Here is a 17,575-nt window from a genome sequence, read left to right as displayed (position 1 = left end):
TCAGGCCTGATAGTTGATTTCTGGGTGTGGCGTTTATTCCACGCTCTGCGAAATAGTCCTGTTTGAGGCCTCAAACTGGGTTTGGTATACTTCGACATTAGTTCGCAATGATGGAAGTATTTTTGACGCGTTCGAATACATAATGTTCACTGAAAGAAGTTAGTAAGCTTCCAGCCAAAGCAATCTTGGTTTTGACACTTACAATGTAACTGAGCTTATTATAGCGCATTGTGGCCTCCATCTTCGATGTTGGGGGCAGAGCGCTAGCGTGGTACGTCAAGGCTCCGCCACCCGAGATGCATACTTCTCATAGTGGGTTGGTCGTGGACTAGCACATATAGGTCGGTAAATAGTGTACTATAAAGTTCTTAGGTTTTCACTCACCACCCATATGTCCCGTGTGTAGCCTTTGCACTCATCTGAGTTGTTCCTGCGGTTCATTGCAATCCTGTTCTTCAAGTTGTTATGCCTCCCCATCAAAGAAGACAGCATGTCTTTAGTAATAGACTGTTTCACTCCTCAGCTAGTCAGGTTGCTACTCCGGTTCATGACCTACCTTCAGACCTAGATTCGGACGCATCCGCTCCCTCACTCCTTAAGAAATCGTCAGACATATCCACTTCCGTAGAAAACGAGCAAGCATTTGATTTCGAGCAGATACTCAGAGATCTTGTGAAACGGTAAGTATTACGTGGGTGTCTTGCATAAACTCACTAATTTGGCATTTTATCATCTCTCCCTCAGCCGTCAAGATGAAGGAATCAAGGACCGTCAACTTGGTGTCATGTTTAAGGACTTGCGTGTCGTCGGCGCAGGTTCCCGTACCTCGCTCCAACCCACTGTAGGCTCACCTTTTCATCCCTCAACGTTTCTGTACAAGATAAGGGAAATCCGCCACCCCCCAATTAGAGACATCTTGTCCGGATTCGAGGGCTTGGTCACTCCTGGCGAAATGCTTTGTAAGTGCACATTGTTCCACTACACCCAATATCGACCTTCCGTATAGTGGTCCTTGGTCGTCCTGGTTCTGGGTGTTCAACCTTCCTCAAGACTCTCGCTAATCAACGTGGAGAGTACCATGCAGTCGAGGGTCAAGTTTTCTATGATTCATTCACCCCGAAGGAGATTCATGACTCCTTCCGTGGCGATGTCACTTACTGTCCGGAGGATGATGTCCACTTCCCGACCCTGACTGTCAACCAGACGCTCTCTTTTGCTATCAGAAACCGTACTCCCGCAACACGTTTTCTCGGCCAGACGCGCGAGGACTATGTTGAGGATACCACCACGATGCTAATGAAAGTCATTGGCCTCTACCGTTCGAAAAATGCCTTGGTCGGTAATGCTCAGGTGCAAGGTGTTTCGGGAGGCGAGAGAAAGCGAGTTTCTATCGCAGAAACTTTAGGCTCTGCAGGCTCACTTTGTGTGTGGGATAAGTGTGTTGTGGTCATTCAAAGTGGTGTTATTCTGACTTGTCTCTCATCCAGTTCCACTCGTGGACTAGACTCCTCGACTGCCCTTGAGTTTGTTCGCACATTACGTTCCATCACAGATGTCAAACGCACAACGACGATCGTTTCTCTCTACCAGGCAGGCGAGCGATTATATGATTTGTTTGACAAGGTCTGTATTATTGCGGAAGGCAAAATGGCCTATTTTGGTTCAGCAAAGTCGGCCAAAGGCTATTTTATCGATATGGGCTTCGAACCACAAAACAGGCAGACTACTCCCGATTTCCTGGTTTCAGGTAGGGCACTATGGTTTTGTAGGATTGTCTCTTAATCTATATTATCAGTTACGGACGCGAACGGAAGGAAAATCCGCCCTGGATATGAGAGCTTTGTCCCGCGGACGTCGGAGGACCTTGCTAGCCGTTTCATTGCGTCCGACCTCGGTCATCAGAACCGGAAAGCGATTGAACAACGCTGCGAGCAATGTATCGGCAATCACGAACACAAGCAGGCGTATCTGTCTAGCGCAGCCGCTGAACGTGCCTCCACATCTACTACATATGTGGCTTCTATCCCCCAGCAAGTGAAAGCGGTCATGAAGCGCCGCCTGCAAGTTATTGTCGGTGATAAATTCGAGCTCTTTGTACAACTGGCGTAGGCGACATTCTTTTTTTGTCCAACCCTCAGTGACACTAGGTGATAGTTCCCAGGTCTTCCAAGCGATAATTTTGGGCACTGTTTTTCTGAACGTGCCAAATGATACCTCAGCCTATTTTTCTCGCGCAGGTGTCCTGTTTTTGTAAGTTTCTTCCCTTGTCGTGATTCAAGTTGTGCTTCACGGCTTTTTCAGCTCCCTATTCTTCAGCGCTATTACATCCATTGCAGAAGTCCCGGCGCTTTTCTTCCAGCGCCCAATCGTGCTTCGCCACCAGAAAGCCGCGTTACATTACCCATTCATCCAGAGCCTCGCGCATACTGTCGTCGATATTCCGATCACTTTAGTTGTTCAACTGGTTTTCGCTGTGATCCTCTACTTCCTTGTTGGGTTGCAACGTTCTGCCGCACAATTTTTGTGAGTTCTTCGTGCTGTTTTCTCTTGGCATTGATGCTCACCCTGTTGCACAACAGTATATTTTACCTTTTTATCTTTTTGATGTCGCAAACCATGAAGTCATTCTTCAGAGCTATTGCTGCAAGCTTCAAAACTTGTCATAGCGCAATAGCTGTTAGTGGTATCTTCATCCTCTTGATATCGTTCTATGGTGGATACGCAATTCCTTGGCCGACTGCTCCGACGGGCTTGCGGTGGATCATGTGGATGAACGTGCGTCATTCTATTCCTTGCAAGATGCTTCTTTCGTTTATTATCGATATTGCTGTCTTAGCCTTTGTGGTGGGGGTTCAGTGCACTTGTTGTGAACGAGTTTCATACGCTCGACGGAATTTGCTCCACTCTCGTCCCTCAAGGTCCTGGCTATGAGAATGTTTCGCTTGTAAACCAGGTTTGTACAACAGCCGGATCGCAGCCCGGGCAGCTTCTAGTAGATGGCAACATTTATGTTGGACTGACGTTCGACTTTTGGTATGGTCATCTTTGGAGAGTATGTCGGTCCGCTTTGCTCTGTGAATGACTCATGAAACCACCCCAGAACTTTGGTGTCATTTGTGCTTTCCATCTCGGGTTCTTGGCCGCTCTCCTAATTGCCACAGAATGTAACACGTCGTCTGCTTTCGACGGCGCCATCGTTCTCTTCAAGCCGAGCTCAAATGTTATCGATAGGAATGCCAAGGCACTTGACGAGGAGGAGGCAGATACGGAATTTCGCTCTGGATGCCACTCCAAGGCGGCTGATGCGTCAGCTTTCCACAATCTCGAGGAGAAGAACGTCATGGTCACGGATATCTTCACGTGGCAGCACCTGCAGTATGAAGTTCCATTTGAGGGAGGTATGAAACGCCTTCTTGATGATGTCACGGGCTTTGTTGCCCCTGGGAAGCTCACTGCGTTGATGGGCGAATCTGGCGCTGGAAAGGTATAACTTCTTGTGATACCAGTCTCGCATGCCGTTTATTCGATTGCTTGTAGACCACACTTTTGAACGTTCTTGCACAACGCATCGCTGCTGGTGTGGTGGGTGGTGACCGGTTCGTTAACGGACAGCCGCTCCCCACAGACTTCCGGGCTCAGATGCAAGCATTGTCTTGATTTGTGTCGACTTACCTGACTGTTGTGTTTAGCGGTTACTGCCAACAACTCGACACTCACCTTCCCGAGGCAACCGTTCGCGAAGCGCTCCTCTTCTCTGCGAATCTTCGCCAACCCCAGTCAGTTCCTCTCACTGAAAAGGAAGCATAGTGCGTACCATTTGTGCTCATGATCGATCCCAACTTAACTTTCCAGTGGAGTGTTGACAAGTGCCTTCAAATGTGTGGTCTAGAGGGGTACGCTGATGCTATTGTTGGCTCTCTCGGGGTTGAGTACCGTAAACGCACCACCATCGCAGTAGAACTTGCTGCCAAGGTAGAACGCAAACTTTTCAGGTTGAGGTTACGCTAAGCGTCTAACAGCCCAAACTTCTACTCTTCCTGGATGAGCCCACATCTGGCCTCGACTCACAATCTGCCTGGGCCATCGTGCAGTTCCTTCGCGAACTTGCTGACCATGGTCAGGCCATCCTCTGCACGTGAGTGTTATTTGTACTTGCGGGTTTCCCACCGCTCATGAGCTGTATCAGGATCCATCAGCCTTCAGCGGAGCTCTTCCAGGTCTTTGACAGACTACTGCTCCTTTGCAAGGGTGGACAAACTGTCTACTTTGGCGACATTGGCGAGGACTCGTCAACTGTACTGAACTACTTTGAGCGTAATGGCGCTCCACGCTGTGGCTCCGACGCCAACCCGTAAGTAAGGTGCAGTCGTACCAGATCTTGCGCTTACCAGTGCGTTCAAGGGCGGAATACATGCTTGACGTAATTGGTGCTAGAGCAGCTGCAGTCTCCCCCACTGATTGGTACGATGTCTGGAGGCGTTCATCAGAGGCGAGGGAGCTTCAAGTTCAGATCGGAGGGATGCACGAATCTGGTCGTACTCAGCCACAACAGCTTAGCAACCAGTGTTCTGTCTTTGCCACCTCATGGTCGCACCAGTTCGTCGCCCTCACCCAGCGGAACTTCCGAGCATACTGGCGCGCTCCTGCGTATGTCCACGCCAAATTTGTGCTTAACATCGCTGGTGGTCTCCTTGTGGGTTTTACCTTTTTCCAGGCAAATGACTCTTTGCAGGGCACCCAAAACAAGCTGTTTGTATGTACATCCACTTGGATTCTTCGTTTAATCTTATTTTCACACTCTCTAGTCAATCTTCCTCATCCTCGTGCTCAGCATTTCCCTCATCCATCAGCTCATGGTCGTCTACATTGACATTCGCACAGTGTACGAAATTCGTGAGCGTCCTAGCAGAATGTATCACTGGACCGCCCTCGTCATGTCACAACTTGCTGCTGAGCTTCCTTGGAACATGATAAGTTCGGCAATGTTCTTTTTCTGCTGTTACTGGACTGTCGGATACCCCACGGGCCGGGCAGGCTACTCGTTCCTCATGCTCTCTGTTGCCGTCCCGTTGTACTATACCACTCTTGGACATGGCATCGCGTCCATGGCGCCAAACGCTTCAGTTGCATCCCTGTACTTCACAACTCTCATTATCTTTGTCTTGATCTTGTGAGATGCACGCTTTGAACCACGCTACGTCATACTAATGGTTCATCAGTGATGGCGTAATCCAGCCATTCATGGAGCTTAATTGGTGGAAATGGATGTACAGGGTCTCTCCTTTCACATACATCATCGAGGGTCTCCTTGGTCAAGGTTCGTGAATGATTTCTTGCTTGATAATCATATTCATTTTGATCTTCATTTGTAGCCATTGGCGGGGAAGCAATTAGGTGTTCTTACACGGAACTAGTCTCCGTCAACCCACCGAAAGGTTTGACGTGCGGCAAGTACATGGGTCCCTTCATGCAATTCGCCGGGGGCTACCTCACGAACCCCGAAGTAGCGGAGGGTTGTCAGTACTGCCCCTATACCACTACAGACCAGTTCATGTACTCGAGGTTCAACATTGCATACAGTGATCACTGGCGCGACCTGGGCATCGTCTTTGGATTCGTCGCGTTTAACGTGAGTCATTACTGGATGCTGCTTGGATTTCGTGCTCACATAACATCTGCAGATCGTTGCTGTTTTCTGGTTCACATATTTCATGCGCATTCGCACCATCAGCGTGTTTGCTTCTCTTAGGCAGATGTTAACTCGTGGCCAGTAGATTACAATCCATACATACCGTATACCTCGTGAATGTACTCGTAGGACTAGGTGTAGAGGATTGTTTGTAACCTATCGTATATATTTATGTCTGGACTCTGTATAACCCTTCCAAGCTCTAGAGTCGCAATACCTTACAAAGTATCAGAATATTGAGACAATAAAAGTGCTTGATAATCTTAAAAGATTTTGAAACATACAAGTCGTATATCAGAAAAGGAGAACAAACCCGTGGGCAAAATTTCTGACAAAGACCGGTTGGAGATGGGTACGTTCCTAACCAACAAAACCCTCCTCCACTCCTCCTCGCAATACCCCATCAGCTCCCACAAACACCCTCACTATCCACAAATATATCTACACGGACAAAATTATTGTAGATCTCGTTGGACGTCAGAAGCGTGTCTGTAGTGTTCGGTGTCGCTTCATGGTTGAGGAAAGCCGAGAGCGGCTAAACATAGTCAGCAGTGCAGTATCCAGGTCGGAATAGAGATGGAATGGGGGAAAAACTGAAGGTGCTCAGAAAAGGGCAAATGATTGACGTACCTCGTGAAATTCGAGGAATGCTGCGGCTGAAGGGAGACTCGGTAAAAATCACAAGGGAGGTAATGGGACGCACAGCCATTGATATACCCATCGTCCTTAGTTCCCGAACCGCCGTGAATCTTCTTTCGAAATTGTTTGTTCGGGTGGTTGTTCGTGTAGAACATAAGGCCGGCCTCTGCGTGTCGTATATTCAATGTAACATGAGTGGGCGCAATTGGAGAAATCAAGTGCAAACACACGATTCGAATCAAAATCGACCTTCAACCCGGATTTCTCGCTTTTCAACTCGACCACCATCTCATTTGTGCTCTCAAATATCTCTTTCACAATATCTAGTTCCTCCCCCTGCCCTGCTTTCGCAGCATCAAACTCTTTCGCGGATAAACGGTGTTGCGCGAGTTTCACCCCTGGGCGAGGAGCGAGGAGATAGTAGTGGTCATACCCATGGTTCGGAAATCCGTCTTTGATAAGTTTGTCGTTATGCTCGTGCACTGTGCCACCGACTGGGCAGTATTTTCCCGAGGGGAGACTATTTGGGAGAAGCTCAGCAGTGTGGCTTGCCTATGATGTGTGTGTGGGCCATTCATTAGCTTCAAAAAGTAGAGTGACGGGTACGATGCCCAACGCACCTTAATACTCAACCTGTGATTCTTCACTGAAAGCTTATCCTTCCCGCTTTCATCCCCCTGCAGGCTTGCATCGAGGTTGAATCCCCAGTGCTAAATTGGATCAGTACTTATTTTCCTTGAGATTATTCAGAGACATACGTGCGTCAAATTAATGGGAGTAACACCCTCATTCACCAACCTCGCCCTGTACAAGATGACTATGCTTCCCACCTTTCCTTTCTCACCCTTTGCAGGAGGGAGCAGCGCAACGAGTGTCTCGAGATACAGCTCCCCTGGGTAACCTTGATCTCCGTCCTCCGATGTGTGTGCATAGATAGCTGTGTTATCAGATGACTCGGACGTAGAGGAGTTCTGGATAGTGCGAATTTCAGCAGGTGTGAAGAGCTTGGCATTTTCGAGGGGCAGGCGCTGCCAAACTGCAAAATCAAACCCCAGAAGACCGCCGTGCAAAGAAACTTCAGGAGATTCTGGTGAGATGGGGGTTAGACAGAGGTTCATTTGACCGGCAGCCAGAAAGTCAAGAATTAAGACTAAGATAGAGCAGAAAGAAATCGACAGCCTTAGAAGCATAGAACCCACCATTCTTGACAGGCCTTGTCAACCTCTCGAATCCATCCTTCTTCACCGTGTGCTCCCCAACCCACACGCGGTTAGCATACCGCCCGATGATGGTGTTGGTGTATTTGAACGTCTCATAGTCTTTGGGATTTTCAGGACCGATGAGGATGTCGTGGGTCTAATTCGGATGGCGTTCATTTCGACAAATGAATAAGCGAGGCAAGAAAGTGTTGATAAAGGTGGCAGACCATTTGTTTCGATGAAATATGTTACGCCGAAGTGGAATTATACATGAAAATCATTAAGTCAGCAAGTAGAGTTACGGGAGAGTTGCAGACGAACCTTTCCCTCCACCTGTATGATGATCCTATGGATGGTCACGCCATGCGGGAGGACCTGTGGGTTCATAAGCCAGGATAATCAGTCTTTACTCGATATTGATTCCGCCACAAACTCCACAAACTTCATATACACTCGTGCCAATACACAGCGAAGCCACGGTACCATACACCGGGGCCCACCCATCACCGAGTCATATACCCAGCCCAGACGATAGTGAATTCCAACAGCCAGAACACTCACTTCAACAGCAAGCGGCGGGGTTAATGCTGACGGGAGAGTCAACCACTCGCCCAGATATCGTTTTTCCATCATGTTTCGTGTTGCTTGCTGTCCTCTTCGTCAGAACAAAGATGAAGAACTCCAATATTTTATCTTATCACGGCCCGAAGGGAGTAGTCGTGCAAACCACGATGTTAATATGCAAGCCCATGACACCAGCGGGAGCCCGCTTATCTGGAGCGGCGCACCGAGGCCGGTACGGCAGAAGTTTTGGGTCGGCTCAAATCGTACCCGTGGATAGCCCACCCGCATGTGCCTACACGAATCAGTAACAAAACCTTCCTTGAGTGATACAACAAGTACTTGAAGTCGATGTTAACTTGAAACATAGCGTCTGCTGCGTCTCCAGCCTGAGTGCCGACTGGGCACCTGAGCCTGACTCGGAGATCTTGACACCACCGTCACATATAATCATCCATGTACGAAAGGATAGGACATAGATCGAGAACTATGTGTGTTAGGCAAGTTTGTACTAACAACCATCGTGGTGGTCATGCCGCAATTTGAGGCCTGAGGTCCGTGAAGAAATTGACTGAGTTGTTCAATGTTCACTAGTTTACGGAATGTGCCAGAGCCACGCTCAACTAGCGCTGGCGGTACGTAAGGCTATTACGGTACGCGTATGCAGAAGGCATTGGACTTCAACGGAATGATTGCAAGCCCATGCAGTGGTACGTGCCGCAGCCGGTGATGTTTAATTGAGGGAGAGGAACGTGAATACATCGAATACCGTGACAGCCAACAGACAGATCCGGGCCAATGTAATACTCTAATATTCAATTGATCAAGAATACAACTACAATATCTCCAGTGTCCTGACATCCATCAGGCTGCGAACAGAAGTCATATCTTTGACTTGAGCAATGATATCATAATCCGATGCGATTCTCTTGTATTCTCCACCGTGCTGCCGTGCTAGCAAAAACGCGCTGAAAGACTGTCCAAGGCGAACGATCAATCGCAACGCTCGTAATCGAGATTCCGAATCAACCGGCCCATTGTCTCCAGGAGACATGACTAGCGAATCATGCGATGGAGACCCAGGCACAGACCAATCGATCATGCTCCGGGTATCATCAGCAAAGTCGAGGGGTTCGAGGAGATTACGGGTCCACGGAAGGACAAGCAAGAATGTCTGCCGTGTGGGCCTTGCCGGCGAGAACTGAATGAGCTTGTCTTCTGTGGTAATCACTAAGTCATGAAGCCCGTCTGCCTTGACTTCATGCGTGAAATGTGTCTCTCGGTCTTGATGAAGACTCCGCTTGACTTCTGTGAGTGGAAATGTGATACAAGGCAGATGCAACCGACGGTGCAAGAAACGAGGAGCACTCAAATCATCAAGCATGGTGTACAATCTCGAAGCCAACTCTGCAGCCCCAGCATCTCGCAGCATGGAGACCAGTGTCTGCATCTCAGCTTCAGATACAGATGGCGGCGTGCTTGGTGGAGCTTCGTACGAGGTAATTTCAGCTGGCAAACAGCTATTGAACTCCGATGATTTCCCCACCCAGTCCAGGGCACTTATGTCACCCGACTGACCCACGATCTCTTCCAAAAGCCGCCCGAGTGCGTTTTGTTTCTTCTCGCCATAATTGACACGTAGGTGGACACCAAAGATGCCGAACAACGAGTATGCGATGTCCTCCTGCAATGTGGTGACACGCGTCGACGCCCATTGGAGTTTCTCTCGGGCACCTCTCATCCCAGGACGGAACGTAACGAGGGCCTGTGGATCTATGCCCGTCACATCTCCCAACTCCCGCATGATTGCAATAGACTCCTTGTGGTTGGGGGAGCGATCGTCGAGATATAAGGTCCAATCCTTCTGATAAAAGATCACGACTTTGGGAGCCAGGAATTCTTGGACTGTCCACCCTCGCCTGATCCAAGCGCTCTCTGCCAGTGCGCCAGATTTTGACGAAGGTGCGACATCCGACAGGTAGACAATGGTAAGCGCTGACTGGCGATACCAGACGAACATGGAATTGAGTGATTCTTGGAGCTCGACATTGTTATTCTTGTCGATGCAGCATGTATCGCACCACGACCAGCGATATCCTGCATCACGGACAATCTTGCAGAATGACTGTAACTTGATGATACCGTCAACTGGATTCAACCTGTACACGACCTTGCCTTGGATGTCGTGCAGCAGCGGCTCCCTCCCTTCCCATCTATGTGATAGCATGACATAACGGAAGTATATCACCACTACTTTTGTGATGCGCTCCACTCGGAGGTGTGCATGCTTCATTGTTGATAACAAAAGGTCCTTGTACGCTGTAGTCGTTTTGAAGGCATTTATCTGCGCCTCTCGATCACATAAGAGCCCAGTGGTGGTGTCGAGTAGACGAAGCGGAGCGTTCTCCATTTGAGCGTGAATGACCTTTTGAATAGCACCTTCTGCTTCGGGAACACTGAGATAGTTCTGGCGCAGCTCTGAGAAAGATTAAATGATCGTCACGCATGTGCTATCCAAGACCTACTTTGTATATGCATCTCGGGAGCATTTTCCAATTTGGACAGCATGGTTTGGAATGCTTCGATCGCTTCGTCATAGCGTTGAGCGCCGTGGAGTGCTGCAGCCTCCAACTGGTATCCAATATAAGACGAACGGTTCAGTTCGATCACCTATTTAACACCCTGATTAGCGTCAGCACAAAACGAAATATACCATCACACCTGTTGTGCATCAAGAAGCGCATCCTCCAATAGCATTTTTTCCGACTCCGCCTTACTGCGGTTGGCAAAGATGGCATCACTCGAAGCATCCAGGTCGATCGCCGCCGAGTATAGGTCAATAGCCTGATCGTAATCACTCGCAACGAGGGCAGCGTCTCCTTTGGCAGCGTAGAGCGCGCTGCATTCTTTCTGGAAAGCTGAGTGAAATGCCGGTCAGGTGTGTAGTCTCGGTGACATCATTGAAGACTTGCCAGTGACCCAATCAAGGCAGCTGGCCTTCGTATTTTCGTCGCTCATATCCATTAGATATCGGTACGATTCGACAGCTTCTCTAAGTCTATCCGCCCGGAGGAGTGCATGACACCGTTTCTGGTTTGCAGTTTGCCACAATAACTTCAAGTCCCACCCGAAGAGCTGTACAAAGCACGCGATCAGCGTGGAAAACAATTTTAGCTACATCTCAACATGACATACCACAACAAAGTCCTCATACATAGAATGAATGGACAAGTTACATGAAGAAGCGATGGTCATGACAGCAGCAGTAAAGTGGTCAGCAGCTTCGTCGTGACGTGCGGCATCAAAGGAGATGATTCCAAGTTGGATACGTAAATATGCCTGACATGCGAAGATCAGAATAATCAGCGCAAACGCATGAACCTGTTGAAAACTCACTTCTACGATGCGGCATGCAAGAGTGTCGGCATTGGGACAAGCAGCAGCGAGCTCTTGGACACGTAGTATAGCATCCTCGTGCTGATCTGCATTGAAAAGCGCAATAGCCTGAAAACGGGAATGAAGCACAGAGTATGTGAGAAAATTTTGACTTGCCTTGATCAAGAGAAGAGAATGAGTGGTCTTTAAATCTCCGTTGGTGAACATGGAAGCAAGATCGAATGCTCTCATCGCGTTCTGGACCTGATCTTGTCCGCAGAGGGCAATGCCCTTGGAGATATAGCCTATCAACGAGGGCTGAATGCAAACGGACTGCATCATCATGCAAGTTAGTTTACGTTAAAGGGACTATAATGGATCAGCGACGAGTGGATCTCACCTTAAATGCATCACGAAGCGCGAGGTCCCAGTTGAGTTTTCGCGCCATAACGAATGAGCGGTTGGCATAGGATATGTAGTTGTTGATATCGGCGTCAATATCTTGTGTTAGAAGCTCTTCAGCGGCAAGCAAGTCCCCGTTTATGCATGCATTTCTGGCCGTCGTGTCTAAAGCGATTACCTGCATGACAAATGCTCACATTTCGTTATAGGAGTCAAATGGTAGAAACATGCCTTGGAATCGGGCAAAGCATCCTCAGGTACCGCCCACTTTAAAATCTTTTTATCTTTGCCTCCGCTGAGAATGTACTTTCCATCCGCGGAGAAGGTGGCACAGTACACTGGGTCAGTGTGCTTGAATATGGCGATAGTCCGTCGATCCCAGAGCCGCGAAAGACGGACATACTTGTCCTCAGATGCGGAGGCGATGAGAGTGCCAGCAGTATTCATGGTGATGGCATGGACATAATCAGTATGGCCAGCCCAGGGATCACCGACCTGCCGCATGGTGGATAGATCCCACTCCCGTATGGTGGGATCGTAACTAGAGCCTCCTGAGAGAAGCCGCGTGCCGTCGGGTGTCCAGGCGAGTGAGTAGTTCCTTGCTGGACTGATCGCAGCGTGAGCCCTGAAAGTTGTGATGCAGTCCCTCCTGCCTAAATTCCAGATTTGGATATCATTGTCTGTCGCGATGGCAAGATGCTCGCCAGAGGGTGAATGTCGAACACAGTAAACCGCTTTACCACAATTGATTCGATTTCCTTCTATTTGCCATGTCCCTGTACTCCATATCTTCGTCGTGTTGTCCGATGAGCCACTAGCTAGCAGTTCACCGTCTGGAGAAAACTCCAGAGACATTATTCGTCCACTGTGGGCTTTGATAGGTTTTGTGAGAGACTCGCAGCTTTCTCCATGCCAGATGATCAGCTCTCCGTTCATACCACCGCTTGCTATAAATTGTCCATCTCGTGATACTGCCACTGCTCGCACCCAGTCGCGATGTCCCTTCATTTTCTTCAACAGGACACCGTCTTTTAAATCCCACAGACGAAGCATCTTGTCTGCCGACCCGGTGACCATGCGTCGTCTGTCGGGGAAGACAGCGACTGCCAATACAGTGCTTTCATGATCTCCAAACGCTTGGGTGGGCATGGTACTTGGAACGATGACTTGCGACATTCTGGGGCAGCTTGAGTAGGGTCGTGGCCTTGCTGTACTAGTGACCGTAGCGTCTTGCTCTGAGGTGCAGACACCAGAAGGACTTCGTTTTTATCCTATCACTCCACAGCATCTCATGAGATGCCCAAGCCATCATAGAGGATGTGCTCACATGCTGGGATACTCACACGTCCAACTCCAACAGCATCTTGCTCTATGTATAGCTTACTGCTCGCGCATTTCCACCTTTTTTCGGATGATTGGGTCGGGCTAGCAGAGTTCCGAGTCAACTCTTTATTATGCGGCGTCAATGCTGTGACCGCCTCTACAATGTCTAGGCAGTGTTACTGGATCGCATGAATCGCATTACCATCATGATCTGACGTTCATGTGAGTCGACATCAGAGTTTCATGAAGCTGGGATGGAGTGTACTCACCCCCATAGACATTCGTTCCGTGAGTTTTCACCTTCTACCAGTAGTAATGAATAAAGCTGTCAAGTTAACATTGACAACACGCTAGCGCTCACGTCACGTGTCACGGTTGGACCTCCGCTATTCAATTTCAAATCCTCCGAATGATCACTGTTTCTTTCATTTTCATTCGTCCTCAGTCACAAATTCCTTCGTACCTCTGAGCGTCCACTCGTGTCCCATCCCCACAGGAGAGATCTACGAGCTATATTCATTGAGCATCCAAGTTTCTCTCGCAACAAGTTAGACAGGCTTATATGATTCTACAGGAGTCGTTGAGCCCCCCGATTCGATCCGGTGGGTGTTTGGCCGCGCCCAAAACCTGTACGAATCGTGCACAGAGTAGTAGTATTGTGGTGGTTATGTTACGCAGCATCTCTACAAAGCATAGCCCGCCACGATACTACTACATACGAGTCTACGACACATCCCGTCGTGTTATAACCTGATGGTGGCTAGGAGTTTCATGTTTTTCATCCTGATCCTAAGTAAGTATCCATACGGCAACCCACAGGGAGCACATCTGGTTTGTTATCTGAACGCATGAGCGAAAACATCTGATTTCACTATGCGAAGGGGAGGCTAGCAAAATACAAAGCTTGCGTGGTTCCGACATTAGTAAAAACTGTCCCTGTATCGAGTAGTGTGCTAGTGCGCACTAGTCAAATCAACATCCAAAAAAACACCAGCATACGCCAAGTCCATACCGATTGAGCCACGACCAGCTATCCAGTCTGGCGCTCAATCCGTGAACTTAAACACTGTCCAAGGAATATCAGCACGCCAAACAATTCTCAAAACGAAAAAAAAAATTACCACACGCGCCCATCCCCGGCTCCGTCGCAAACACCCAACCCGCGAGGTCCTCCTCGCTCATACCCTCATACGACGGATATTTCTTCTTCACATGCGCGATAAACGCTTCCACGTCTTCTCGATGTACGAGGGAGACAGTGCAACCGCCCCACCCAGCACCTACAAGCACATCAAAATCAGAGGAAAGGGTGAGCATGAAGAAGAACAAAGCACCAGTCACACGACTTCCATATACTCTCCCCTTCCTCTGTCCCACCTCTACCTCCCCAAAGCTCCGCGCGACTTGAACGAGGTCGTTCACTTTCGGATGGGAGCAGTCGAATTGATCGTTGCAACTCGCGTGCGAGGCATTCATATATTTTCCGAGGGTTTGGAGCTTGGATTCTTCATTGTCTGGTGATGAAGTGTTAGTGGGAGATACGACGATCAGCACCGTGCACATGCAGATTGTTAGTGCATGGTCACAAAACGGACACCAAGGAAATAACGCACCTCCTCCATCCAAGCAGACCTCCCTAAACTGGAGCACTCTGAGCGCCTCTTCGAATACGTGTTTAGCACGGAGATACAGCTCAAAGTAAGTTGTTTCCACTGATGAATTCCCAATTAGTAGTGACAAAAAATAGCGTCATAAAAAAAGCTCACCATCCACCCACGAAAGATACACCTCCCTAAATTCTGCTTCATCCATCCCTCCCATCCCAATCATCTCTTCCAGAGTAACACCCGTTCTCCCTTCAATCTTTGGCAACAAACAATCCAGAACATTCCCCTCTAGCAAGTCCTCTAGTCCTTTCCGCAACTGCACAAGATCTTCTTGCTGCACGTCTTGCTCATCTCGATAGAAACCGCTCTTCCGAGCGAGGACTTCACGCAGTGTCACGAGGCGTCGTTTCGTGTTTTCGCCATCTCTGGAGTCTACTTGTAAATTGAGATGATGTGCGAGGACGCGGGCGGCTCCGAGCGTCTCGACGACGCGCAGGTTGTATTGGTGTTTGGCGCTTTCGGCTTTGTTGGAGACAACTAGGCTGTTCCCGGGAATAATTCTGTCAGGAAGTTTGGCACGACGAAGAGCCGACAAAACGCACCTGTTAGCACAGACAAACACGGCATCGCGCGGAAGTACAATTGGCTCCGCATGGAGGGAGGGCACGAAAGAAACGTATAGTGCACTGCCAGGGAGAGCGATGACGGAAGCTGATTGGTCCATGCTACAAAGAAAGTGAGCGGTTAATTACTAGATATTGAGGGGTGAATCCAAAAGATAAATCTGCGAAAAACAAACAGGTAAAGACAGCGACGCTCACCCCCCGCTATTCACCCCAACCCGCCTCTCATTCTCTACCGCAATATTTATCAGCTCACCCTTTGTTGGGGCCTTTTCCCCGTCAAAAATACCGTTGGCAGCCAGAAACGCCAGCGTGCTCGAGACGACCATAGCCGCGCTGCTTGAGAGGCCAGATCCTGGAGGTACGGTTCCAGTAATGAGGATGTCAACAGGTACAGGAACGGGGGATGTGCACGATGAGGAGAAGAAGTGATTCAGAACGCCCTATACCCGGCAGTTAGCATCTGGAAATTCATGAGGAATTAAGGCAAAGGTGAGTCGGGGGACGAGAGAGGGCATGGAGGATAGGTCTAGAATGAACGGAGAAGCTTCAAAAGCTGGAAGAAGGGATGTGAAAGGGGCAAAGATGCGTACATAATATCCTGCCTTGACATAACTTTCCCATCGCAATTCGCTTTTATCGATATCTAAATGCCAGGGGGCGACGCGCACAGCGTCAAGAGGAACATCGTCGCCAAGCGTATGACGGCGGGTCGGCATGAAGACCTGACGGGTGTAACGAGTGTGGAGATTCTCAGCTACGACAGAGCCTGGTGCATGACGGTCAGGATGCGCAGTAGCGGTAGACGCTGGCCGCGGAGCACAAGCAATGAGAATATCATGCTCGATAGCGGCTGGAAAAACGCCGAAATGCGCGTAGTCAATGTGTTCACCTGTGTCGTGTGAGTGAGCACCACGATATACCATGAATAATAATGAGATCATCGTACCAATGAGGCTGTGTTTCACGGAGAGGATCAACACGAGTGGGAAAAGGAGGGAGTGTGAACGTACTTGACTCGGCCTGGGGCTCGGGCGACATAGGTAGGTTTACGCCCGAACTTGGTATGGAACTCTCTGACCAGCTCATCCCAGCGTTCTCTACCCAGAATTAAAGCGAAAAGCGAACTTGATCAAAAATTAGAACATAAGGCCCTAGAATCCAGACTAACGCGTGTTTGACTGCTGTCGCGAGACTGCCATATAGGTCTTTCAGGGTGGTGAAGATAGGGATCGGTGCATCAGCTGCTGGAAGAACTGTCATCCTCGTAAGTATGAAATGAGCTGAGGGCCACCTCCAGCCCTGCCCAGCCTCGGGGGCGGAGCAAGGGCGGACCGGATCCCGGACCGGATAGGACCGGATAACGCACATGTTTGTTTGCTCTTATTTTGCACAGTCTACGTTATGTCAAAAAACAATTTTGTGTGCATCAGTAGTGCACGGAGAGCATATTGCGAACGATGTCACTCACTGGTGTTCCGCCACAGCCCATTTTTGACGCAGAGTCGTGTATGAACATATTCATCATGTACAGCAACGGTCGCTCGTTCGCACGAACACTCCGTAAACGCTACGTGTGATGTTTAATGGCCTGAGGTGGTCCGCCTCAGTCGCAACACGATTACTCACCTACTTTGCGATATCACTTTTCCCTTGTCTTTGTGAATAATATGCTGTCGCCATGACTCTTTCTCCCCTGATACTTGGCAAATCATTATCACTGGCTCAAGTCACTGATCTGCAAGGGACCGCTAGGCCAGAATCACACATTGGGGGAATCACAGAGGTGATGCAGGGCACCAATCCATGTCTGGGCTCTTTCTCCGGCCCGATTGATCTTAGACTCATCCGAGTCCTAAGGACTGGCAAATCCCATCGCAGCAACCACCCTCGTATCCGTGATTCTTAATGCGTGCCTGCACCACTGATGATGATCGATCAAGTGCACGAGCATGCGACATCAAGAAAGAAGTTAATTTTTGCATTGAAACGAAGGCTGTATGGAGAACGAAGTCAAGAATCATCGATGCATCCATTCATTCCTCCTGATTTCATCCTCGTCGGTGACTTTCTACTATTTCGTGTTCATTATAATTAATTGCATGCTCCCAACCCTTCTTAGCTACCGTGCCCCTGTAACCTCAATTTATCAGCTTC

The 17,575-nt window shown here is 49.1% G+C and overlaps 3 protein-coding genes across 3 annotated transcripts; 1 reads left to right on the top strand and 2 right to left on the bottom strand.

Annotated features, from left to right (window-relative positions):
- The first annotated feature begins 453 nt into the window (after positions 1 to 453).
- DEU56DRAFT_878610 (ABC-2 type transporter-domain-containing protein) lies at positions 454 to 5,915 on the top strand. The gene is made up of 20 exons (XM_041356051.1): positions 454 to 680; positions 745 to 959; positions 1,007 to 1,436; positions 1,488 to 1,747; positions 1,796 to 2,105; positions 2,155 to 2,250; positions 2,302 to 2,523; positions 2,580 to 2,775; positions 2,837 to 3,052; positions 3,101 to 3,484; positions 3,538 to 3,650; positions 3,690 to 3,806; positions 3,858 to 3,972; positions 4,020 to 4,135; positions 4,187 to 4,351; positions 4,402 to 4,753; positions 4,806 to 5,170; positions 5,220 to 5,317; positions 5,373 to 5,629; positions 5,682 to 5,915. The coding sequence occupies exons 1-20, from the start codon at positions 466 to 468 to the stop codon at positions 5,772 to 5,774; spliced, it is 4,335 nt and encodes a 1,444-aa protein (XP_041214098.1). The 5' UTR covers positions 454 to 465; the 3' UTR covers positions 5,775 to 5,915.
- Positions 5,916 to 6,092: 177 nt separating this feature from the next.
- Positions 6,093 to 8,157, bottom strand: DEU56DRAFT_726237 (galactose mutarotase-like domain-containing protein; the record flags this gene model as incomplete). Its single annotated transcript, XM_041347915.1, has 9 exons — positions 6,093 to 6,224; positions 6,320 to 6,345; positions 6,393 to 6,492; positions 6,557 to 6,880; positions 6,949 to 7,038; positions 7,087 to 7,415; positions 7,528 to 7,684; positions 7,849 to 7,902; positions 8,089 to 8,157. 9 exons carry the CDS (start codon positions 8,155 to 8,157, stop codon positions 6,093 to 6,095), a joined length of 1,281 nt encoding a protein of 426 aa, XP_041214097.1.
- A 5,839-nt stretch (positions 8,158 to 13,996) lies between these two features.
- On the bottom strand, positions 13,997 to 16,733 carry DEU56DRAFT_772277 (ribosomal protein S5 domain 2-type protein). The gene is made up of 11 exons (XM_041351515.1): positions 16,590 to 16,733; positions 16,432 to 16,518; positions 16,368 to 16,375; positions 16,012 to 16,310; positions 15,617 to 15,861; positions 15,398 to 15,520; positions 14,955 to 15,337; positions 14,802 to 14,900; positions 14,523 to 14,702; positions 14,310 to 14,468; positions 13,997 to 14,254 (listed from the first exon to the last, which is right to left on the bottom strand). Exons 1-11 carry the CDS (start codon positions 16,679 to 16,681, stop codon positions 14,235 to 14,237), a joined length of 1,695 nt encoding a protein of 564 aa, XP_041214096.1. The 5' UTR covers positions 16,682 to 16,733; the 3' UTR covers positions 13,997 to 14,234.
- Positions 16,734 to 17,575: the final 842 nt, after the last annotated feature.

This window comes from Suillus clintonianus (assembly GCF_016758775.1).
Source record: "Suillus clintonianus strain FC179 chromosome Unknown DEU56scaffold_5, whole genome shotgun sequence".
Classification (NCBI taxonomy): Eukaryota; Fungi; Basidiomycota; class Agaricomycetes; order Boletales; family Suillaceae; genus Suillus; species Suillus clintonianus.
Note: the sequence above shows the minus strand (reverse complement) of the source record. Positions and strands in the feature narration are given on the sequence as shown.